A 24,559-nucleotide genomic window follows, 5' to 3' on the forward strand; every position below is an offset into this window, starting at 1 on the left:
ATACAGTGCATACATCATAAGGGTGCTACTGGGACCATCTGATACATTGTGTATATACAGTGCGTACATCATAAGGGTGCTACTGGGACCATCTGATACATTGTGTATATACAGTGCATACGCCATAAGGGTGGTACTGGGACCATCTGATACATTGTGTATATACAGTGCGTACATCATAAGGGTGCTACTGGGACCATCTGATACATTGTGTATATACAGTGCATACATCATAAGGGTGCTACTGGGACCATCTGATACATTGTGTATATACAGTGTGTACATCATAAGGGTGCTACTGGGACCATCTGATACATTGTGTATATACAGTGTGTACATCATAAGGGTGCTACTGGGACCATCTGATACATTGTGTATATACAGTGCATACATCATAAGGGTGCTACTGGGACCATCTGATACATTGTGTATATACAGTGTGTACATCATAAGGGTGCTACTGGGACCATCTGATACATTGTGTATATACAGTGTGTACATCATAAGGGTGCTACTGGGACCATCTGATACATTGTGTATATACAGTGCGTACATCATAAGGGTGCTACTGGGACCATCTGATACATTGTGTATATACAGTGCATACATCATAAGGGTGCTACTGGGACCATCTGATACATTGTGTATATACAGTGCGTACATCATAAGGGTGCTACTGGGACCATCTGATACATTGTGTATATACAGTGCATACATCATAAGGGTGCTACTGGGACCATCTGATACATTGTGTATATACAGTGCGTACATCATAAGGGTGCTACTGGGACCATCTGATACATTGTGTATATACAGTGCATACATCATAAGGGTGCTACTGGGACCATCTGATACATTGTGTATATACAGTGCGTACATCATAAGGGTGCTACTGGGACCATCTGATACATTGTGTATATACAGTGCGTACATCATAAGGGTGCTACTGGGACCATCTGATACATTGTGTATATACAGTGCATACATCATAAGGGTGCTACTGGGACCATCTGATACATTGTGTATATACAGTGCGTACATCATAAGGGTGCTACTGGGACCATCTGATACATTGTGTATATACAGTGCGTACATCATAAGGGTGCTACTGGGACCATCTGATACATTGTGTATATACAGTGCGTACATCATAAGGGTGCTACTGGGACCATCTGATACATTGTGTATATACAGTGTGTACATCATAAGGGTGCTACTGGGACCATCTGATACATTGTGTATATACAGTGCGTACATCATAAGGGTGCTACTGGGACCATCTGATACATTGTGTATATACAGTGCGTACATCATAAGGGTGCTACTGGGACCATCTGATACATTGTGTATATACAGTGCGTACATCATAAGGGTGCTACTGGGACCATCTGATACATTGTGTATATACAGTGCGTACATCATAAGGGTGCTACTGGGACCATCTGATACATTGTGTATATACAGTGCGTACATCATAAGGGTGCTACTGGGACCATCTGATACATTGTGTATATACAGTGCGTACATCATAAGGGTGCTACTGGGACCATCTGATACATTGTGTATATACAGTGCTGTACATCATAAGGGTGCTACTGGGACCATCTGATACATTGTGTATATACAGTGCGTACATCATAAGGGTGCTACTGGGACCATCTGATACATTGTGTATATACAGTGTGTACATCATAAGGGTGCTACTGGGACCATCTGATACATTGTGTATATACAGTGTGTACATCATAAGGGTGCTACTGGGACCATCTGATACATTGTGTATATACAGTGTGTACATCATAAGGGTGCTACTGGGACCATCTGATACATTGTGTATATACAGTGCGTACATCATAAGGGTGCTACTGGGACCATCTGATACATTGTGTATATACAGTGTGTACATCATAAGGGTGCTACTGGGACCATCTGATACATTGTGTATATACAGTGTGTACATCATAAGGGTGCTACTGGGACCATCTGATACATTGTGTATATACAGTGCGTACATCATAAGGGTGCTACTGGGACCATCTGATACATTGTGTATATACAGTGCGTACATCATAAGGGTGCTACTGGGACCATCTGATACATTGTGTATATACAGTGTGTACATCATAAGGGTGCTACTGGGACCATCTGATACATTGTGTATATACAGTGCGTACATCATAAGGGTGCTACTGGGACCATCTGATACATTGTGTATATACAGTGCATACATCATAAGGGTGCTACTGGGACCATCTGATACATTGTGTATATACAGTGCGTACATCATAAGGGTGCTACTGGGACCATCTGATACATTGTGTATATACAGTGCGTACATCATAAGGGTGCTACTGGGACCATCTGATACATTGTGTATATACAGTGCGTACATCATAAGGGTGCTACTGGGACCATCTGATACATTGTGTATATACAGTGCGTACATCATAAGGGTGCTACTGGGACCATCTGATACATTGTGTATATACAGTGCATACATCATAAGGGTGCTACTGGGACCATCTGATACATTGTGTATATACAGTGCGTACATCATAAGGGTGCTACTGGGACCATCTGATACATTGTGTATATACAGTGCATACATCATAAGGGTGCTACTGGGACCATCTGATACATTGTGTATATACAGTGCGTACATCATAAGGGTGCTACTGGGACCATCTGATACATTGTGTATATACAGTGCGTACATCATAAGGGTGCTACTGGGACCATCTGATACATTGTGTATATACAGTGCGTACATCATAAGGGTGCTACTGGGACCATCTGATACATTGTGTATATACAGTGCGTACATCATAAGGGTGCTACTGGGACCATCTGATACATTGTGTATATACAGTGCGTACATCATAAGGGTGCTACTGGGACCATCTGATACATTGTGTATATACAGTGCATACATCATAAGGGTGGCTACTGGGACCATCTGATACATTGTGTATATACAGTGCGTACATCATAAGGGTGCTACTGGGACCATCTGATACATTGTGTATATACAGTGCGTACATCATAAGGGTGCTACTGGGACCATCTGATACATTGTGTATATACAGTGCGTACATCATAAGGGTGCTACTGGGACCATCTGATACATTGTGTATATACAGTGCGTACATCATAAGGGTGCTACTGGGACCATCTGATACATTGTGTATATACAGTGCGTACATCATAAGGGTGCTACTGGGACCATCTGATACATTGTGTATATACAGTGCGTACAGCATAAGGGTGCTACTGGGACCATCTGATACATTGTGTATATACAGTGCGTACATCATAAGGGTGCTACTGGGACCATCTGATACATTGTGTATATACAGTGCGTACATCATAAGGGTGCTACTGGGACCATCTGATACATTGTGTATATACAGTGCGTACATCATAAGGGTGCTACTGGGACCATCTGATACATTGTGTATATACAGTGCGTACATCATAAGGGTGCTACTGGGACCATCTGATACATTGTGTATATACAGTGCGTACATCATAAGGGTGCTACTGGGACCATCTGATACATTGTGTATATACAGTGCGTACATCATAAGGGTGCTACTGGGACCATCTGATACATTGTGTATATACAGTGCGTACATCATAAGGGTGCTACTGGGACCATCTGATACATTGTGTATATACAGTGCGTACATCATAAGGGTGCTACTGGGACCATCTGATACATTGTGTATATACAGTGCGTACATCATAAGGGTGCTACTGGGACCATCTGATACATTGTGTATATACAGTGCATACATCATAAGGGTGCTACTGGGACCATCTGATACATTGTGTATATACAGTGTGTACATCATAAGGGTGCTACTGGGACCATCTGATACATTGTGTATATACAGTGCATACGCCATAAGGGTGGTACTGGGACCATCTGATACATTGTGTATATACAGTGCGTACATCATAAGGGTGCTACTGGGACCATCTGATACATTGTGTATATACAGTGCGTACATCATAAGGGTGCTACTGGGACCATCTGATACATTGTGTATATACAGTGCGTACATCATAAGGGTGCTACTGGGACCATCTGATACATTGTGTATATACAGTGCGTACATCATAAGGGTGCTACTGGGACCATCTGATACATTGTGTATATACAGTGCATACATCATAAGGGTGCTACTGGGACCATCTGATACATTGTGTATATACAGTGCGTACATCATAAGGGTGCTACTGGGACCATCTGATACATTGTGTATATACAGTGCATACGCCATAAGGGTGGCTACTGGGACCATCTGATACATTGTGTATATACAGTGCGTACATCATAAGGGTGCTACTGGGACCATCTGATACATTGTGTATATACAGTGCGTACATCATAAGGGTGCTACTGGGACCATCTGATACATTGTGTACATACAGTGCGTACATCATAAGGGTGCTACTGGGACCATCTGATACATTGTGTATATACAGTGCGTACATCATAAGGGTGCTACTGGGACCATCTGATACATTGTGTATATACAGTGCGTACATCATAAGGGTGCTACTGGGACCATCTGATACATTGTGTATATACAGTGCATACATCATAAGGGTGCTACTGGGACCATCTGATACATTGTGTATATACAGTGCGTACATCATAAGGGTGCTACTGGGACCATCTGATACATTGTGTATATACAGTGCGTACATCATAAGGGTGCTACTGGGACCATCTGATACATTGTGTATATACAGTGCGTACATCATAAGGGTGCTACTGGGACCATCTGATACATTGTGTATATACAGTGCGTACATCATAAGGGTGCTACTGGGACCATCTGATACATTGTGTATATACAGTGCGTACATCATAAGGGTGCTACTGGGACCATCTGATACATTGTGTATATACAGTGCGTACATCATAAGGGTGCTACTGGGACCATCTGATACATTGTGTATATACAGTGCGTACATCATAAGGGTGCTACTGGGACCATCTGATACATTGTGTATATACAGTGCGTACATCATAAGGGTGCTACTGGGACCATCTGATACATTGTGTATATACAGTGCGTACATCATAAGGGTGCTACTGGGACCATCTGATACATTGTGTATATACAGTGCGTACATCATAAGGGTGCTACTGGGACCATCTGATACATTGTGTATATACAGTGCGTACATCATAAGGGTGCTACTGGGACCATCTGATACATTGTGTATATACAGTGCGTACATCATAAGGGTGCTACTGGGACCATCTGATACATTGTGTATATACAGTGCGTACATCATAAGGGTGCTACTGGGACCATCTGATACATTGTGTATATACAGTGCGTACATCATAAGGGTGCTACTGGGACCATCTGATACATTGTGTATATACAGTGCGTACATCATAAGGGTGCTACTGGGACCATCTGATACATTGTGTATATACAGTGCGTACATCATAAGGGTGCTACTGGGACCATCTGATACATTGTGTATATACAGTGCGTACATCATAAGGGTGCTACTGGGACCATCTGATACATTGTGTATATACAGTGCGTACATCATAAGGGTGCTACTGGGACCATCTGATACATTGTGTATATACAGTGCGTACATCATAAGGGTGCTACTGGGACCATCTGATACATTGTGTATATACAGTGCGTACATCATAAGGGTGCTACTGGGACCATCTGATACATTGTGTATATACAGTGCGTACATCATAAGGGTGCTACTGGGACCATCTGATACATTGTTATACAGTGCGTACATCATAAGGGTGCTACTGGGACCATCTGATACATTGTGTATATACAGTGCGTACATCATAAGGGTGCTACTGGGACCATCTGATACATTGTGTATATACAGTGCGTACATCATAAGGGTGCTACTGGGACCATCTGATACATTGTGTATATACAGTGCGTACATCATAAGGGTGCTACTGGGACCATCTGATACATTGTGTATATACAGTGCGTACATCATAAGGGTGCTACTGGGACCATCTGATACATTGTGTATATACAGTGCGTACATCATAAGGGTGCTACTGGGACCATCTGATACATTGTGTATATACAGTGCGTACATCATAAGGGTGCTACTGGGACCATCTGATACATTGTGTATATACAGTGCGTACATCATAAGGGTGCTACTGGGACCATCTGATACATTGTGTATATACAGTGCGTACATCATAAGGGTGCTACTGGGACCATCTGATACATTGTGTATATACAGTGCGTACATCATAAGGGTGCTACTGGGACCATCTGATACATTGTGTATATACAGTGCGTACATCATAAGGGTGCTACTGGGACCATCTGATACATTGTGTATATACAGTGCATACATCATAAGGGTGCTACTGGGACCATCTGATACATTGTGTATATACAGTGCGTACATCATAAGGGTGCTACTGGGACCATCTGATACATTGTGTATATACAGTGCATACATCATAAGGGTGCTACTGGGACCATCTGATACATTGTGTATATACAGTGCATACATCATAAGGGTGCTACTGGGACCATCTGATACATTGTGTATATACAGTGCGTACATCATAAGGGTGCTACTGGGACCATCTGATACATTGTGTATATACAGTGCGTACATCATAAGGGTGCTACTGGGACCATCTGATACATTGTGTATATACAGTGCGTACATCATAAGGGTGCTACTGGGACCATCTGATACATTGTGTATATACAGTGCGTACATCATAAGGGTGCTACTGGGACCATCTGATACATTGTGTACATACAGTGCATACATCATAAGGGTGCTACTGGGACCATCTGATACATTGTGTATATACAGTGCATACATCATAAGGGTGCTACTGGGACCATCTGATACATTGTGTATATACAGTGCATACATCATAAGGGTGCTACTGGGACCATCTGATACATTGTGTATATACAGTGCATACATCATAAGGGTGCTACTGGGACCATCTGATACATTGTGTATATACAGTGCATACATCATAAGGGTGCTACTGGGACCATCTGATACATTGTGTATATACAGTGCGTACATCATAAGGGTGCTACTGGGACCATCTGATACATTGTGTATATACAGTGCGTACATCATAAGGGTGCTACTGGGACCATCTGATACATTGTGTATATACAGTGCGTACATCATAAGGGTGCTACTGGGACCATCTGATACATTGTGTATATACAGTGCGTACATCATAAGGGTGCTACTGGGACCATCTGATACATTGTGTACATACAGTGCATACATCATAAGGGTGCTACTGGGACCATCTGATACATTGTGTATATACAGTGCATACATCATAAGGGTGCTACTGGGACCATCTGATACATTGTGTATATACAGTGCATACATCATAAGGGTGCTACTGGGACCATCTGATACATTGTGTATATACAGTGCATACATCATAAGGGTGCTACTGGGACCATCTGATACATTGTGTATATACAGTGCATACATCATAAGGGTGCTACTGGGACCATCTGATACATTGTGTATATACAGTGTGTACATCATAAGGGTGCTACTGGGACCATCTGATACATTGTGTATATACAGTGCATACGCCATAAGGGTGGTACTGGGACCATCTGATACATTGTGTATATACAGTGCGTACATCATAAGGGTGCTACTGGGACCATCTGATACATTGTGTATATACAGTGCGTACATCATAAGGGTGCTACTGGGACCATCTGATACATTGTGTATATACAGTGTGTACATCATAAGGGTGCTACTGGGACCATCTGATACATTGTGTATATACAGTGCATACATCATAAGGGTGCTACTGGGACCATCTGATACATTGTGTATATACAGTGCGTACATCATAAGGGTGCTACTGGGACCATCTGATACATTGTGTATATACAGTGCGTACATCATAAGGGTGCTACTGGGACCATCTGATACATTGTGTATATACAGTGCGTACATCATAAGGGTGCTACTGGGACCATCTGATACATTGTGTATATACAGTGTGTACATCATAAGGGTGCTACTGGGACCATCTGATACATTGTGTATATACAGTGCATACAGCATAAGGGTGCTACTGGGACCATCTGATACATTGTGTATATACAGTGCGTACATCATAAGGGTGCTACTGGGACCATCTGATACATTGTGTATATACAGTGCATACGCCATAAGGGTGGTACTGGGACCATCTGATACATTGTGTATATACAGTGCGTACATCATAAGGGTGCTACTGGGACCATCTGATACATTGTGTATATACAGTGCGTACATCATAAGGGTGCTACTGGGACCATCTGATACATTGTGTACATACAGTGCGTACATCATAAGGGTGCTACTGGGACCATCTGATACATTGTGTATATACAGTGCGTACATCATAAGGGTGCTACTGGGACCATCTGATACATTGTGTATATACAGTGCGTACATCATAAGGGTGCTACTGGGACCATCTGATACATTGTGTATATACAGTGCATACGCCATAAGGGTGGTACTGGGACCATCTGATACATTGTGTATATACAGTGCGTACATCATAAGGGTGCTACTGGGACCATCTGATACATTGTGTATATACAGTGCGTACATCATAAGGGTGCTACTGGGACCATCTGATACATTGTGTATATACAGTGCGTACATCATAAGGGTGCTACTGGGACCATCTGATACATTGTGTATATACAGTGCGTACATCATAAGGGTGCTACTGGGACCATCTGATACATTGTGTATATACAGTGCGTACATCATAAGGGTGCTACTGGGACCATCTGATACATTGTGTACATACAGTGCGTACATCATAAGGGTGCTACTGGGACCATCTGATACATTGTGTATATACAGTGTGTACATCATAAAGGTGCTACTGGGACCATCTGATACATTGTGTATATACAGTGCGTACATCATAAGGGTGCTACTGGGACCATCTGATACATTGTGTATATACAGTGCATACATCATAAGGGTGCTACTGGGACCATCTGATACATTGTGTATATACAGTGCGTACATCATAAGGGTGCTACTGGGACCATCTGATACATTGTGTATATACAGTGCGTACATCATAAGGGTGCTACTGGGACCATCTGATACATTGTGTATATACAGTGCATACATCATAAGGGTGCTACTGGGACCATCTGATACATTGTGTATATACAGTGCGTACATCATAAGGGTGCTACTGGGACCATCTGATACATTGTGTATATACAGTGCGTACATCATAAGGGTGCTACTGGGACCATCTGATACATTGTGTATATACAGTGCGTACATCATAAGGGTGCTACTGGGACCATCTGATACATTGTGTATATACAGTGCGTACGCCATAAGGGTGGTACTGGGACCATCTGATACATTGTGTATATACAGTGCGTACATCATAAGGGTGCTACTGGGACCATCTGATACATTGTGTATATACAGTGCGTACATCATAAGGGTGCTACTGGGACCATCTGATACATTGTGTATATACAGTGCGTACATCATAAGGGTGCTACTGGGACCATCTGATACATTGTGTATATACAGTGCGTACATCATAAGGGTGCTACTGGGACCATCTGATACATTGTGTATATACAGTGCGTACATCATAAGGGTGCTACTGGGACCATCTGATACATTGTGTACATACAGTGCGTACATCATAAGGGTGCTACTGGGACCATCTGATACATTGTGTATATACAGTGTGTACATCATAAAGGTGCTACTGGGACCATCTGATACATTGTGTATATACAGTGCGTACATCATAAGGGTGCTACTGGGACCATCTGATACATTGTGTATATACAGTGCATACATCATAAGGGTGCTACTGGGACCATCTGATACATTGTGTATATACAGTGCGTACATCATAAGGGTGCTACTGGGACCATCTGATACATTGTGTATATACAGTGCGTACATCATAAGGGTGCTACTGGGACCATCTGATACATTGTGTATATACAGTGCATACATCATAAGGGTGCTACTGGGACCATCTGATACATTGTGTATATACAGTGCGTACATCATAAGGGTGCTACTGGGACCATCTGATACATTGTGTATATACAGTGCGTACATCATAAGGGTGCTACTGGGACCATCTGATACATTGTGTATATACAGTGCGTACATCATAAGGGTGCTACTGGGACCATCTGATACATTGTGTATATACAGTGCATACATCATAAGGGTGCTACTGGGACCATCTGATACATTGTGTATATACAGTGCGTACATCATAAGGGTGCTACTGGGACCATCTGATACATTGTGTATATACAGTGCATACATCATAAGGGTGCTACTGGGACCATCTGATACATTGTGTATATACAGTGCATACATCATAAGGGTGCTACTGGGACCATCTGATACATTGTGTATATACAGTGCGTACATCATAAGGGTGCTACTGGGACCATCTGATACATTGTGTATATACAGTGCGTACATCATAAGGGTGCTACTGGGACCATCTGATACATTGTGTATATACAGTGCGTACATCATAAGGGTGCTACTGGGACCATCTGATACATTGTGTATATACAGTGCGTACATCATAAGGGTGCTACTGGGACCATCTGATACATTGTGTACATACAGTGCATACATCATAAGGGTGCTACTGGGACCATCTGATACATTGTGTATATACAGTGCATACATCATAAGGGTGCTACTGGGACCATCTGATACATTGTGTATATACAGTGCATACATCATAAGGGTGCTACTGGGACCATCTGATACATTGTGTATATACAGTGCATACATCATAAGGGTGCTACTGGGACCATCTGATACATTGTGTATATACAGTGCATACATCATAAGGGTGCTACTGGGACCATCTGATACATTGTGTATATACAGTGCGTACATCATAAGGGTGCTACTGGGACCATCTGATACATTGTGTATATACAGTGCGTACATCATAAGGGTGCTACTGGGACCATCTGATACATTGTGTATATACAGTGCGTACATCATAAGGGTGCTACTGGGACCATCTGATACATTGTGTATATACAGTGCGTACATCATAAGGGTGCTACTGGGACCATCTGATACATTGTGTACATACAGTGCATACATCATAAGGGTGCTACTGGGACCATCTGATACATTGTGTATATACAGTGCATACATCATAAGGGTGCTACTGGGACCATCTGATACATTGTGTATATACAGTGCATACATCATAAGGGTGCTACTGGGACCATCTGATACATTGTGTATATACAGTGCATACATCATAAGGGTGCTACTGGGACCATCTGATACATTGTGTATATACAGTGCATACATCACAAGGGTGCTACTGGGACCATCTGATACATTGTGTATATACAGTGTGTACATCATAAGGGTGCTACTGGGACCATCTGATACATTGTGTATATACAGTGCATACGCCATAAGGGTGGTACTGGGACCATCTGATACATTGTGTATATACAGTGCGTACATCATAAGGGTGCTACTGGGACCATCTGATACATTGTGTATATACAGTGCGTACATCATAAGGGTGCTACTGGGACCATCTGATACATTGTGTATATACAGTGTGTACATCATAAGGGTGCTACTGGGACCATCTGATACATTGTGTATATACAGTGCATACATCATAAGGGTGCTACTGGGACCATCTGATACATTGTGTATATACAGTGCGTACATCATAAGGGTGCTACTGGGACCATCTGATACATTGTGTATATACAGTGCGTACATCATAAGGGTGCTACTGGGACCATCTGATACATTGTGTATATACAGTGCGTACATCATAAGGGTGCTACTGGGACCATCTGATACATTGTGTATATACAGTGTGTACATCATAAGGGTGCTACTGGGACCATCTGATACATTGTGTATATACAGTGCATACAGCATAAGGGTGCTACTGGGACCATCTGATACATTGTGTATATACAGTGCACACACTCAATTTAAGCTAGGTTCAACATCCAGACTTATTTAAGCACTCGTTCCTTTATCTGCAGGGGAAACAACATTCTTCCATGGTTTATTAATCTGTTCATCATTTTTCAATAGGCTGCTTTTTAATATTATTATTTTTTTTTTTTTAATTCTTTATTTTGAAAGATTTTGTTTTTTTGGGGAAGGGGTACAAAAAAGAGACGGGGGATCAACATTTGTCATACAATTTTCATAGCATAAACATGTGATAGTTATTACATTCTGTCATTCTATGCAGGGATCATCCTTTTTTTTACCCTTAGTTGCTACGTTTATCTTTTGCATTTCAATAAATTCCTATGTTCAGTTCAGTATGGTTGTTCTTTGTTCTACGGGTTGGGGTAGGTACAGAGAGAGGGAGGAGGGGGGATAGGGTGCCCTGTCATTGTACACTTTTGTAGTTGTACTTTCGAGTTGTCTCCTCGTTCCTTTCTTGCAACGTATTTGTTATGCACCTTTTGGGTGTGTTCTTGGGTAGTCGGGGTGGTCGGTTTCGGGGTTGTGCCACTCCTGTACGGGATAATAAGGTGGGATGGTGGGTGGGTACTTGTGTGTGCTGCCTTGGTATGGCGTATAAGTCTGTGTTGTATGTTTTTCTTTTCTAAATGTATTACTGTCGGTAGGGTGGTGGTCCCAATGTGAGTCTTGTTATTGTCTTGGAGATTTGCTTATGCTTTATTTGTTGTGGGATGAAGTTCACGATTTAGGTGTCTTTGTTGTTGTGGTCAGGGTTTTTGTGTGGTGCGGGGTGAGGGCGTTGTCCCCCTGTTTGGTGTTGGTTGGTCATCATTTGTTCTTTGGGTGACCTAGATGGTCCTCTCTCTTGATTTTGTTTTCCCTGACCTTGTTGTAATGTGTGTGATATGGGTTGGCCTGTTTTTGGCAACCTTGGGGTTTGTGGTTTTCCCTGTTCTTGTTGGACTTTCTGTGGGTGATGCTAATATTATCGGTGTTGTGATTCGGGTTTTATCTCAGTAGGTGTATTGTGGGGAGGTGTTGTCGCATATGTTGGTGTGGAGTGTGGTTTGAGTGGTTTGAGTTCGAGGGGTAGGATGTGAATGAGTGTGTGGGGTAAGTGATCGGGGCCTGGGGATAGGAGAGGGGGGTTGGGGAGGTTGGGTCAGTGTGGTGTTTGTGATTGATGTTTCTGTGGTGTGTCTTTGTGTGGTGTCAGTTCGTCATTGCGGACATTTCTTTTATTTTCTGCTTTACTGTGTCAATTATTGGTGTGTCTGGGCTTCCCCATTTTTCAGCTATTGCTCTCCTAGCGCAATTTTAGCAATTAGTTTGTTTTGGGCTCTTGGTGTGACGGCCCTAGGTTTGGATAGAAGCCATAATATTCTTATTTTTATCTCTTATTTATCTCAATTTTTCTAGTGTTAAGTATGTTTTGTGTATGGACAACTCGCGTTTGGAGAATGTTGTTTATGAATCTCTGCATGTGTGAAAGGACCCATAGATTCATCACGTTTCAGGATTCATCTTACAAAGACACTTTACAAAAATATATTTGTGGATGAGAAGATAAATAAAGATGCTCACAAGAATGTCTTGTGGTTTTCATTTAGGATGTGGATGAAGAAATTGAGGCAGAATACAATATTTTGCAGTCGCTTCCAAATCATCCAAACGTTGTCATGTTTTATGGGATGTTCTACAAAGCTGATCAATATGTGGGAGGACAACTCTGGCTTGTTCTAGAGGTAAGAGTTTTCTTTTTACATTAGTTACACCTATATGATTTATCTTAATTAGTGATTGTATTCCTGGTTCAACAATGCATTGAATTAAATTGAATGGATCTTGTTTTAGTAAATTGCAGTGAATTGACTTAAATCAATGGGTTAAACTCATTTGGAAACTCTTAACCTTCGGAAGATGTAGGTGAAGCTGTAAATAACAAGCCGGAATGTCTAAGTGAGAGTACAAACCCAACAATGTAGAAGATGGCCTGATTAGTTTGGCTGGAAAACATGGTAGGACAGGGATGGAGAAGGTTTCAGTTAGTCTTGGAGATTTGTTTCGGGTTGAAATACAATTTGGACTGATTGAGTAATGAATCAAATTCTCAAAATCCCAAACCTCAGCATTGAAAAAAAAAAAAACAACTGATTTGACATTCAGCCGGAATTTGGGTGTTGCTATTTTATGAAAAAAAATTCTTTGGCTGAGCCAAATATTCTTACTCTGCACAAGTCTGGTGCCAGTTGGCCAGTCCAGATCATAGCTGAAGCTCAGTGTAGGTAAAGTCATTGCAATAACATGTCTGTTAGTCCACCTGTTGTAGAGCTATACGGAGTTTGAGTCACATTTGTTAACAAAGGCAGAACACTGAGATTAAACATTTATAATATGGAATTGCGATAATTTTATGTATAATATGCTTTTTTTTTCATTTGGTCAGGTTTTTTTTTAATGTTTAGTTTTTTGCTCCACTAATCAAATGATTTTATATCCCATTAACTAATGAGGTGTAAAAAAGGAAATCCCTTGAAAGCTATGATCACTCATGTTGAAACGGAGAGGCTCAATGACTTCTAAGAAATAAATGATGTTAGTTCAATTGCACATTTATGGTGATGGTTGGTTCAAGACTGAGTAGGTTTCCAGCATGGATTAATCTTACTGGTAAAACAAACTGTAATTTACTGCTATGTTTATCCTGGTGCGGAAATCAGCTGAGCAAACGACAGTACGGATAAGCATCTTGGGATTTGTAGTCAATACAGTTTACAGCTCTAACAGCTGAGAATCCTGTGAGCTGTATTCCACACTAGTTCATTCCCTAGATGTTTCCCTAATCAGTGGAAAGGAAACCATAACCACTCAGCAATGATGCTGTGTATTGTAGTCAGGAGCATTGCTAGGGAGGGGCTCACCAAGTTTGGAACTCCAAGTGAGCTCCTGATAAACCCCGGGTCTACTTCTGACACATTTTGTTTGGGACCGGAAATCTGTAGCTGCTATATGCATTATTTCTTTCTTAATATTAGTATTTGTAATACTGATAGATAAATAACACCTCCAATTACAGATTTTCCAATAACTCTACTGATACTCAGGTTTGTGCAAGGATATTTGACTAGACAGACAAACATACAATTTTCCATTCCCCAAAATGGGTCTTCACCTCTGTCCCCTAACCCCACTTTTGCCTCTTACCCATCCTTTTGCTTCTTTTGTGTATCTTACCAACTTTTGTGTATTGTATCTCCCATTTTGTTGTTCTTATCCCTCTTTTTTGGTCCCTTACACCATCTTGTGTCTCTTATTCCCCTTTTGAATGTCTTACCCCTTTTTAGTGTATCTTATAGAGAGGGTCTCACCACTTTTTGTGTCTCTACCACCCTTTGTGTTTCTTCCCTCTTTTGAGTCTCTAACCCTGTTTGTATCTCTTACTCCCCTATTTCCTCTTAACTCTCCCTTTGTGACTCTAAACCCCCAGTGTCTTTTAATCCCCCTGTTTCTTTTACTCTCCAATTCCCCTCGTGTCTCTTACCCACTTGTGTGACTTGTTCTTCCATCCTCTTCTTTTGTGGTTATTATCTCTATCTATCTATTGTTGTAACGTGGCCTTGCATACTGCAGGGTACTGTGAAGTAGTGGTGGGCTTAACACAATACGGCCATATGGTGGAACTGAATATTTGAAAATCCATATTTGTTTGCTGGGATAGGTGATTTTAAGTAGCTTTGTACAATTGAAAACTGTATTTTGTGTGTGTGCGTTGTTCCTTAATTTATATTTAAGAGATTTAAATAGTGAACATATAATGGAAGTGATCATAAAAATTACCCTTTGCTGAAGCTCCTGGACTTTTTGCCACCTAGCAACAACCCTGATTGTAGTCCATCTTGGTTTGAGCTTGTATATTGGCAAGCCCTACTTCACAGCTATTCATTTTATTCAGATCCAATGTGAAGGATGGTGACGAGATCCCATGCCGTCCTGACAACATGGGGTAAAGTACCGAATGTATATTAGTGCCTCTGATCACCACAGTCACTGCCTCCTGCTCATTTGCAGTGTATAGTGTGAAGCATCAATCTCAGCTGACGTGGAACATTTTCAAATAGCTCTTTTGTTTCAGCTGATGCTAATCTCCCAGGCACTTACTGTACATCAGAGCTGCTCCATTACGTTTCAACAGAGGAAAAAGCAGCTGATTGCAAAACTGGTGCTGTCAACATTTAGCAAGTCTCTCACTTTCTCAGCACTAGCAAATCAACGTTAATGCAGAGCATTTAGGATTTTCAAGAGACTTAAAGGACATGTAATTGATCCCTTCGAACCTGCCTTTTATAGTGTAGCAAACATGTGTGTGCATGTGTGTGTGTGTGTGTGTGTGTGCGTGTGTGCGTGTGTAAAAAATCCCTGCTTGACAGGCAAATGAGCATAGAAAATCATTGTATTTCAGAGATGTCATTCAGGTACCATTAGCAAATAAGTTAGTAAAAATAAAAAAGCACAAGTTTTATTGTGTTAGGTCTCATCACAATCTTTCTGGCAACTATAAATATATACCTGTTTATGTCAAGCAGGGAACTCCCGGATTTCAAGGTTCAAATTAAGATATGCCCAGCAGTAATTTTTATATGTGTAAAGAATAACATAGATTGGATTAGCTGTAATAGTCCAATAGACAAGATGCAAAAAATAACCAAAGTATTGCAGTATGCAACAATACCTCTATTATTGGACAAACATAATATTTACAAGACAAGCTTGCAAGAGTTTTCCTCCCTTTCTCATGTATTGCTTCAGACGTGAGAAAGGGAGGATAACTCTCGAAAGCTTGTCTTTTAAATACTATGGTTATTTTTGGCATCTTGTTTATTGGGCTAATCGAACTACATTATTGTGTGTGTGCTTGTCTCTTAGACCTCCAGCCTTACTGTGTGTCTCTTTGTCTCCCCAGCTCCACTGTTTGTCTTTTTGTCGTCGTCCCAGTCCCACTGTGTGCCTCTTTGTTCCCCTCAGCCTCTCTGTGTGCCTTTTTCTCCCCCCGTCGGGATCTCTTACCTTTCCTCCTCCGTGTCCCCCAGCGTTCTCTGCGACGCTGCACGCACGCCATGGGGCTTTATGGGCGGCTGCATTCGGTAATTAAAGGCAAATTCTCCGAATCGAATCGGTTCAAAGTGGTGAATTCGACAAACCGAATGACGTGTGCCATGCTAAACAGTGGTTCTTTTGCCCACAAATCCTACTTAACTCAAGTATGAAGTGAGCCAATAGGAATTAAGTTTAACATATAAATACTCACATCTCCCACTCCAAGTTGCCTTGTTTTGGTTCTAGCAGCCCAAGAGTGCATTCCTTGTTTCTCATATTTCTGGCTTTTGACTTTTGTCTATTCTCTCATTTATTCTGATCTCTGGTATCATTTGACTTTGTCTGGTTATCTCATGTATCTGTATCTCTCCTGTTCTTGACCTCGGCTATCATTCTGACCATTCTATCGTTTACCCGACTGTTCTAAGTATGGGCTTACGGCTTGTCTATTTGTTTTGTTATAGGTTTGTAGGTATTGGTTTCCACACTAAACTTGACACCCTCATCCCCACTGTATGTCTCTTTGTCCCCCCCCCAGCCCTACAGTGTGTCTCTTTGTCCCCCCACCCCCACTGTGTGTATTTTTGTCTCTACAGCCCCACTGTGTGTCTCTTTGTCCCCAGCCCTAATGTGTGCCTCTTTGTCCACCTCAGCCTTGCTGTGTGCCTCTCTGTCCCCCCAGCCCGCCGTGTGTCTCTTTGTCCCTATGTGTGTCTCTTTGTCCCCCCAGCCCACTGTGTTTCTCTTTGTCCCCTCAGCCCCACTGCGTGTCTCTTTGTGGTTGTGGTTTCTATCCCCTCCCTGGCTCTTGTGGTCTCTCACAAACACACAACCACTTTCACCCTTTGTGGTGATCTCTTGGCATTCAGGGGTTAAAGATGCATGTTGTGGTGGTCATGTTGCTGAGAGTTTTCCTGCTATTATATTGAAAGTTTCAGGAAGCCTTGCTAATATCCTCACAACCTCTACTGGTCTATCCTGGCTACCCAAAAAAAGAGAATCTTAGCAGGGTTATTCATAACAGGGTTATTCAATTAAGTGAGAATGTAAAGTGAATTCAAAGTAAATTTCATTTTAAGGCCAATATAACCAAACTGGATAAATTCTCTAAGTCAGCTATGATACAGTTCAGCTACATTGACCTTTAATTTCAATTCTCACTTTAGTGAATAACCCTGTTAAATGTAAAAATTGGTGGAACACAGGCTCAGCTTAATCACTACACCTGCCATCGATCTTTACCTGTTGTATTTTACATTCCTTTTTACACATTTTACATATTACACCTATTGTTTATTAGTTGTGTTTTACATTCTGTAACTATGCACTGTTAAATAGTTGCATTATGTTTGACGTGTTATACCTATGTTCCCATTTAATAATTGTGTTACTTTTTTATGTTTTATATATGCACTGTTTAACAGTTGTGTTACGTTTCACATGCTGTACCTGTGTACTGTTTAATAGTTGGTGATTTTTATATGTTCTATATATGTACTGTTTAATAGTTGTGTTACGTTTCACATGCTGTACCTGTGTACTGTTTAATAGTTGTGTTAATATTTATATACAGGTGATACTCGAAAAATTAGAATATTGTGCAAAAGTTCATTTATTTCAGTAATGCAATGTAAAAGGGGAAACCAATATATGAGATTGACGCATTACATGCAAAGCAAGATAGTTCAAGCCGTGATTTGTCATAGGTGCAATGATTATGGCTTACAGCTCATGAAAACCCTAAATCCACAATCTCAGTAAATTAGAATATTACTTGCAATCAATAAAACAAGGAGTGTACATAGAACAATATCGGACCTCTGAAAAGTATAAGCATGCATATGGACTCAGTACTTTGTTTGGTCCCCTTTTGCAGCAATTACTGCCTCAATGCATCAGCCTGTGGCACTGCTGAGGTGTTTTGGAAGACCAGGATGCTTCAATAGCGGCCTTCAGCTCTTCTGCATCTTTCTCTTGGCAATGCCCCATAGATTCTCTATGGTGTTCAGGTCAGGCGAGTTTGCTGGCCAATCAAGCACAGTAATCCCACAGTCATTGAACCAGGCTTTGGTGCTTTTGGCACTGTGGGCAGGTGCCAAGTCCTGCTGGAAAATGAAGTCAGCATCCCAATAAAGCTCTTCTGTGGAAGGAAGCATGAAGTGCTCCAGAATCTCCTGGTAGACGGCTGCGTTGACCCTGGACTTAATGATGCACAGTGGACCAACACCAGCAGATGACATGGCTCCCCAAATCAACACAGACTGTGGAAACTTTTACACTTGACTTCAAGCATCTTGCAGTGTGTGCCTCTCCATTCTTCCTCCAGACTCCAGACTCATTTTGGTTTCCAAATGAGATGCAAAAGTTGCTCTCATCAGAAAAGAGGACTTTGGACCACTGAGCAACAGACCAGGTCTGTATTTCTTTAGCCCAGGTAAGACGCTTCTGACGTTGTTTGTTGTTCAGGAGCGGCTTGACAAGAGGAATACGACATCTGAAGCCCACCCGTCTGTGTGTGGTGGCTCTTGATGCACTGACTTCAGCCTCAGTCCACTCCTTGTGAAAGTCCCCAACACTTTTGAATGGCTTTTTCCTGACAATCCTCTCCAGGCTTCGGTCATCCCTGCTGCTTGTGCACCTTTTTCTTTCTTTTTTTTTTAAAATTCTTTATTTGTTTCAGTGCAAGACATCACAAGCAGTTTACATACATCAACCTTGCGATCAGCATAAACAAGTATATACACTGAGATTAAAGCACTTTACTTTCACAAGACGAAGTAATATATAAGGTCCGCTATCAGAGATCGCTAAGTATCAGCATGTCTCTGTTCTCCTGAGTAAACAGCTGTCCCAAGGAGGCTTGGACATCCCGCCTGGGTTTTTTCCATATATAAAACATTAAAACTGACGATAAACATTAAAGAAAGATCGCGTTCATAAGGCAAGAAACATAATAGAATATTACACCCAGTCGCCGTGTATAAAGCATAGCGTTTCCCCACAACATTTCGGTGTTCCCTGTGTATTGTCCGCGCGTGTGATCTTGACCAAAAAATAAAAAAGTTAGAGGTAAAGAAGAAAGGAATAGTGTAAGAGGTGCCTCAGAGATCTGAGGACTTAGAGAAGGAGGACATAAGGGTAGGGAGTGGGGGGGGGGGGGGGGGGGGGTAGGCCGAGGAACAGTGCCCAGGAGATAGGTGTCTGAAAATGTATCCCTATTGAGTCCCCGCTGCCTCTCGCTGGAGGCCACGCAAGTTTTCCCTGTGGCCAAATCAAAATACTGTATTGTGCACCTTTTTCTTCCACACTTTTCCCTTCTACATAACTTTCGATTAATGTGCTCTGGATACGGCACTTTGGGAACATCCAACTTCCTTCGCAATTACCTTTTGAGGCTTTCCCTCCTTATGGAAGGTGTCAGTGATGGTTTTCTACACAACTGTCAGGTCAGCAGTTTTCCCCATGATTGTGATTCCTACTGAACCAGACTGAGAGGCCATTTAAAGGCTCAGAAACCCTTTGCAGGTGTTATGGCTTACTTAGCTGATTAGAGTGGGACACTGTGAGCCTAGAATATTGCACCTTTTCACAATATTCCAATTTACTGAGATTGTGGATTTGGGGTTTTCAAGAGCTGTAAGCCATAATCATCGCACTTATGACAAATCACGGCTTGAACTATCTTGCTTTGCATGTAATGCGTCTATCTCATATATTAGTTTCCCCTTTTATGTTGCATTTCTGAAATAAATGAACTTTTGCACGATATTCAAATTTTTCGAGTATCACCTGTATGTTCTATATATGTATTGTGACTGATCTCCTGTACTCCAACCGAGTACCTCCGCCCAGTCTGCTCCCTAGCCTCTTGCAGGGTCCCTGGAACGCTTCAGCCCCAGTCGCCAAAGCTTGACTGGGATCATTGTGGAGCTTTTCCACCTGACCAGGCTGCTGCCCTTCTTTCAGGCAGGTATCGTCCCCACTGCCTCATACACTGCAATCCTGCTTCCAGACGGGGTATAGGCCCCTCTGCCTCTTCCGCTGCCGCCCTTCTTCACAAAATATACAGGAAATTATCATAACAAATTTTTTTATAAAGGGGTTGGGAAGACAATATTAAACACAAAACATCTCTTCTGCCGGCAGAAACAGCAATATGCAAATCTACCTAAATATGCAAATTAACCAGCCTTGCTATTCAGGTAGTGCATATTGCTTTTGCTACCAACAGAGGGCGCTATACGTAGCCTAATCCCCCTAGTTGGTAGCAATCCTCGGCAGCACAGGAAAGCAGGCAAAACATTTAACACTACACACACACACACACACACACACACATTATAAACACCCTGCACCTATAATGAGCACAGGGTGACTGAGACATCACTGCTCCCAGTGATAGTGACTATCGTCACAGTACTGTTTAATAGTTGTGTTGCATTTTACATGCTATATCTGTGTTCTGTTTAATAGTTGTTACTTTTTACATGTTCTATATATGTATTGTTTAATAGTTGTTTGTTTGACATGTTATACCTATGTACAGTTTAATAGTTGTCACTTTTTATATGTTCTACAGATATGTATTGTTTAATAGTTATTTGTTTGACATGTTATACCTATGTACTGTTTAATAGTTATTTGTTTGACATGTCATACCTATGTACTGTTTAATAATTGTGTTACTTTTTATATGTTCTATGTAATTACTGTTCATTTAGCTGTGTTATAGTTTACATGCTATACCTATGTCCTTTTTTAATAGTTGTAACATGTTTTACGTGCATACCACCTGCATACAGCTGTGTTTTCTAGCTCTGTATTAAAACGTGCATTCGGAAATGAAACTGCTAATTTAAAAACAACCTGTTTGCCTTTTTTAAAAAAAATAAAATCGCATCATTTGCATGATTATTTTCATGAGATCATGGAAGATGCAACCGAAACACAGATGCAGGAAATGGATGGTTTAGAAGCTAATGTTGTGGGTAAAAATACATTCACAAAGGGCCTAATTCCTGCTTTTTATCATCTCCTTTGATGTATGGCAGTCCACTAATGGAAACGACTTGCAAGTAGCTCTGCTATTCTGGATCAGAATGTTTCATCTGCGCTAGTGGCAGACTCTGCCATCAAGTCTAAGTATAGAGATATGGCCGCTGTCTGTTTTATATAGCCTGCCAGTGCGATCGGTGATGCAGCGAAAGCTTCAAATGACTGTAATTTGTTGCCTCATTGTTATCAAGCACATCAATCTTTTCCTGCCTGGTTCTTTCGTCATATGGAGCGAGGATTTCTTAAACGACAGAGCCTGTGTTTTTTTTCAGAAGCACAGGTGTACATTTATTAGTGGCACATCTCCTTGATTGAATCTTAATTGTACTGCGTGGAATGCTAGAGTAATTTACTGTAAAAATATGTGTGTGTGTGCCAACGCAGATAATTTAGTGCCCAGCAAAGCAATTTTCATTTTTTTTCCAAAAAGGCTTTTGTATATTTTTATCTTGCAATCTGTTGGCCCTTTGTTTCACATTGGTTTCTAGCATTTAACAGTCACCCGAGAGGAAATTTAGAGGGTATGGTATTTTGGTATTGGTGTTCCTGGCTGCTTTTTATTGTGTAATATATAGGAATCTAAAATATACAACTAAATAGGATGCATGAATCAGGACAGCTCTGTACATCCGTAGCAAGGAATCCCATAATTCATTATCATGGAACGCTGTACAGCCAATCAGTTCACAGTATCGTGATCTATATTCCTTCCTTAGCTGTCTGGGAAAGTAATAACCTTGCTTATTGGCTCACATGTTTTGTTTGTATTTATTTGAACTTTACAGATATCTGCTAGAAAACGTTTCATTTTAAAGGGACACTATAGTCACAAAAACAACTTTAGCTTAATGAAGGAGTTTCAGTGTATAGAACATGCCCCTGCAGTCTCACTGCTCAATTATCTGCCATTTAGGAGTTAAATCCCTTTGTTTATGCAGCCCTAGTCACACCTCTGTGCATTTAAAGGGACACTATAGTCACCAAAACAACTTTAGCTAATGTAGTGGTTTTGTTGTATAGATCATCTCTCTACAGTCTCACTGTTCACTTCTCTGCCATTTAAGAGTAAAACCACTTTTACGTTTATGCACCCTAGTCACACCTCTGTGCATTTAAAGGGACACTATAGTCACCAAAACAACTTTAGCTAATGTAGTGGTTTTGTTGTATAGATCATCTCTCTACAGTCTCACTGTTCACTTCTCTGCCATTTAAGAGTAAAACCACTTTTACGTTTATGCACCCTAGTCACACCTCTCGGCATGTGACTTGCACAGCATTCCTAAACACTTCCTGTAAAGAGTCATCTAATGTTTACACTTCCTTTATTGCAAATCAGTTTAATTTAAAATGTCTAATCCCCTGCACTGTAAATAGCTTGCTATACCTTGCAGTAGCCTGCTGTGTGTGAATAAAGTTCAATTTACAGAGCAGCAGATAAACACTTTTGAAGTAAGTTACATCTGGTTGAAAGTTAAAGCATTTTGTTTTCATGCAGACTGTGTAAGTCACAGCCAGGGGAGATGTGGAGAGGGCTGCATGGACAGAAAGGAAAGTAATTTAACTCCTAAATGGCAGAGAATTAAGCAGTGACACAGCAGGGGCATGATCTATACACCAAAACTGCTTCCTTAAGCTAAAGTTGTTTTGGTGACTCTAGTGTCCCTTTATAGGAAAAATGTTACCTGAAAATGATTTTTTTAATATAATAATTCTTTCTTCGAGTTTTGAAAGGAAATAGTTTTTTTTTTAAATGAAGTATATGTAAAAAAAAAAAAAAAAAAAAGAGAAAAACTCATCCCTCCTTTTAGTATATGACAGGATCATTCGACCATATACATACACCTTGGATCAGACAGTGTTTGAATTACAATATATAGTCTCTATGGTCTTCCCTGCTTCACCCCCTGCACAGAACCAGGGAAGCCCAGAGAGATTGTTTTCTTTCCAACAGTGTCTGACCTAATGTGCATGTATATTACTTGAGGATCTTGTCATGTACTAAATAAAGGGTTGAGTTTTATTTACATATACTTCATTAAAGGGAAACTATACTGCCAAAAAACAATCTTGTTATCCTAGCACTATAGCTTCCCCCTCTGTCACGGACCTTCCCCCATGTTGCAGAATGGGTTAAAAACCCCTTCTGTCACTTAAACTGGGTCCAGCACCGATGTCCCTTGGTGCAGGCTCGTGTCTGCCTTCTCTCCTCCCCGTCAACTCTATGGGGTTTTGGGTGACGCTAGACATCCCCATGCATAGCGTGAAGATGTCCAGGGTCAGTTAGTCTGCCAAAAGTCACCCAACAGCCCGGAAGTCGTTCTAGTGGCTACCTGGTAGACAGCCACTAGAGATGGAG

General features: G+C 41.2%; 1 protein-coding gene across 1 annotated transcript in view; it reads left to right on the forward strand.

Moving 5' to 3' along the window:
• MYO3B (myosin IIIB) overlaps positions 1–24,559 on the forward strand; it is a 382,767-nt gene that overhangs the window by 42,063 nt on the left and 316,145 nt on the right. Inside the window, exon 3 of the mRNA XM_063429713.1 lies at positions 13,662–13,796. Within this exon, the coding sequence (XP_063285783.1) occupies positions 13,662–13,796 (135 nt within the window). The remainder of the gene's footprint in view (positions 1–13,661; positions 13,797–24,559) is intronic.

Source organism: Pelobates fuscus, chromosome 8 (genome assembly GCF_036172605.1).
Source record: "Pelobates fuscus isolate aPelFus1 chromosome 8, aPelFus1.pri, whole genome shotgun sequence".
In the NCBI taxonomy this organism is placed as follows: Eukaryota; Metazoa; Chordata; class Amphibia; order Anura; family Pelobatidae; genus Pelobates; species Pelobates fuscus.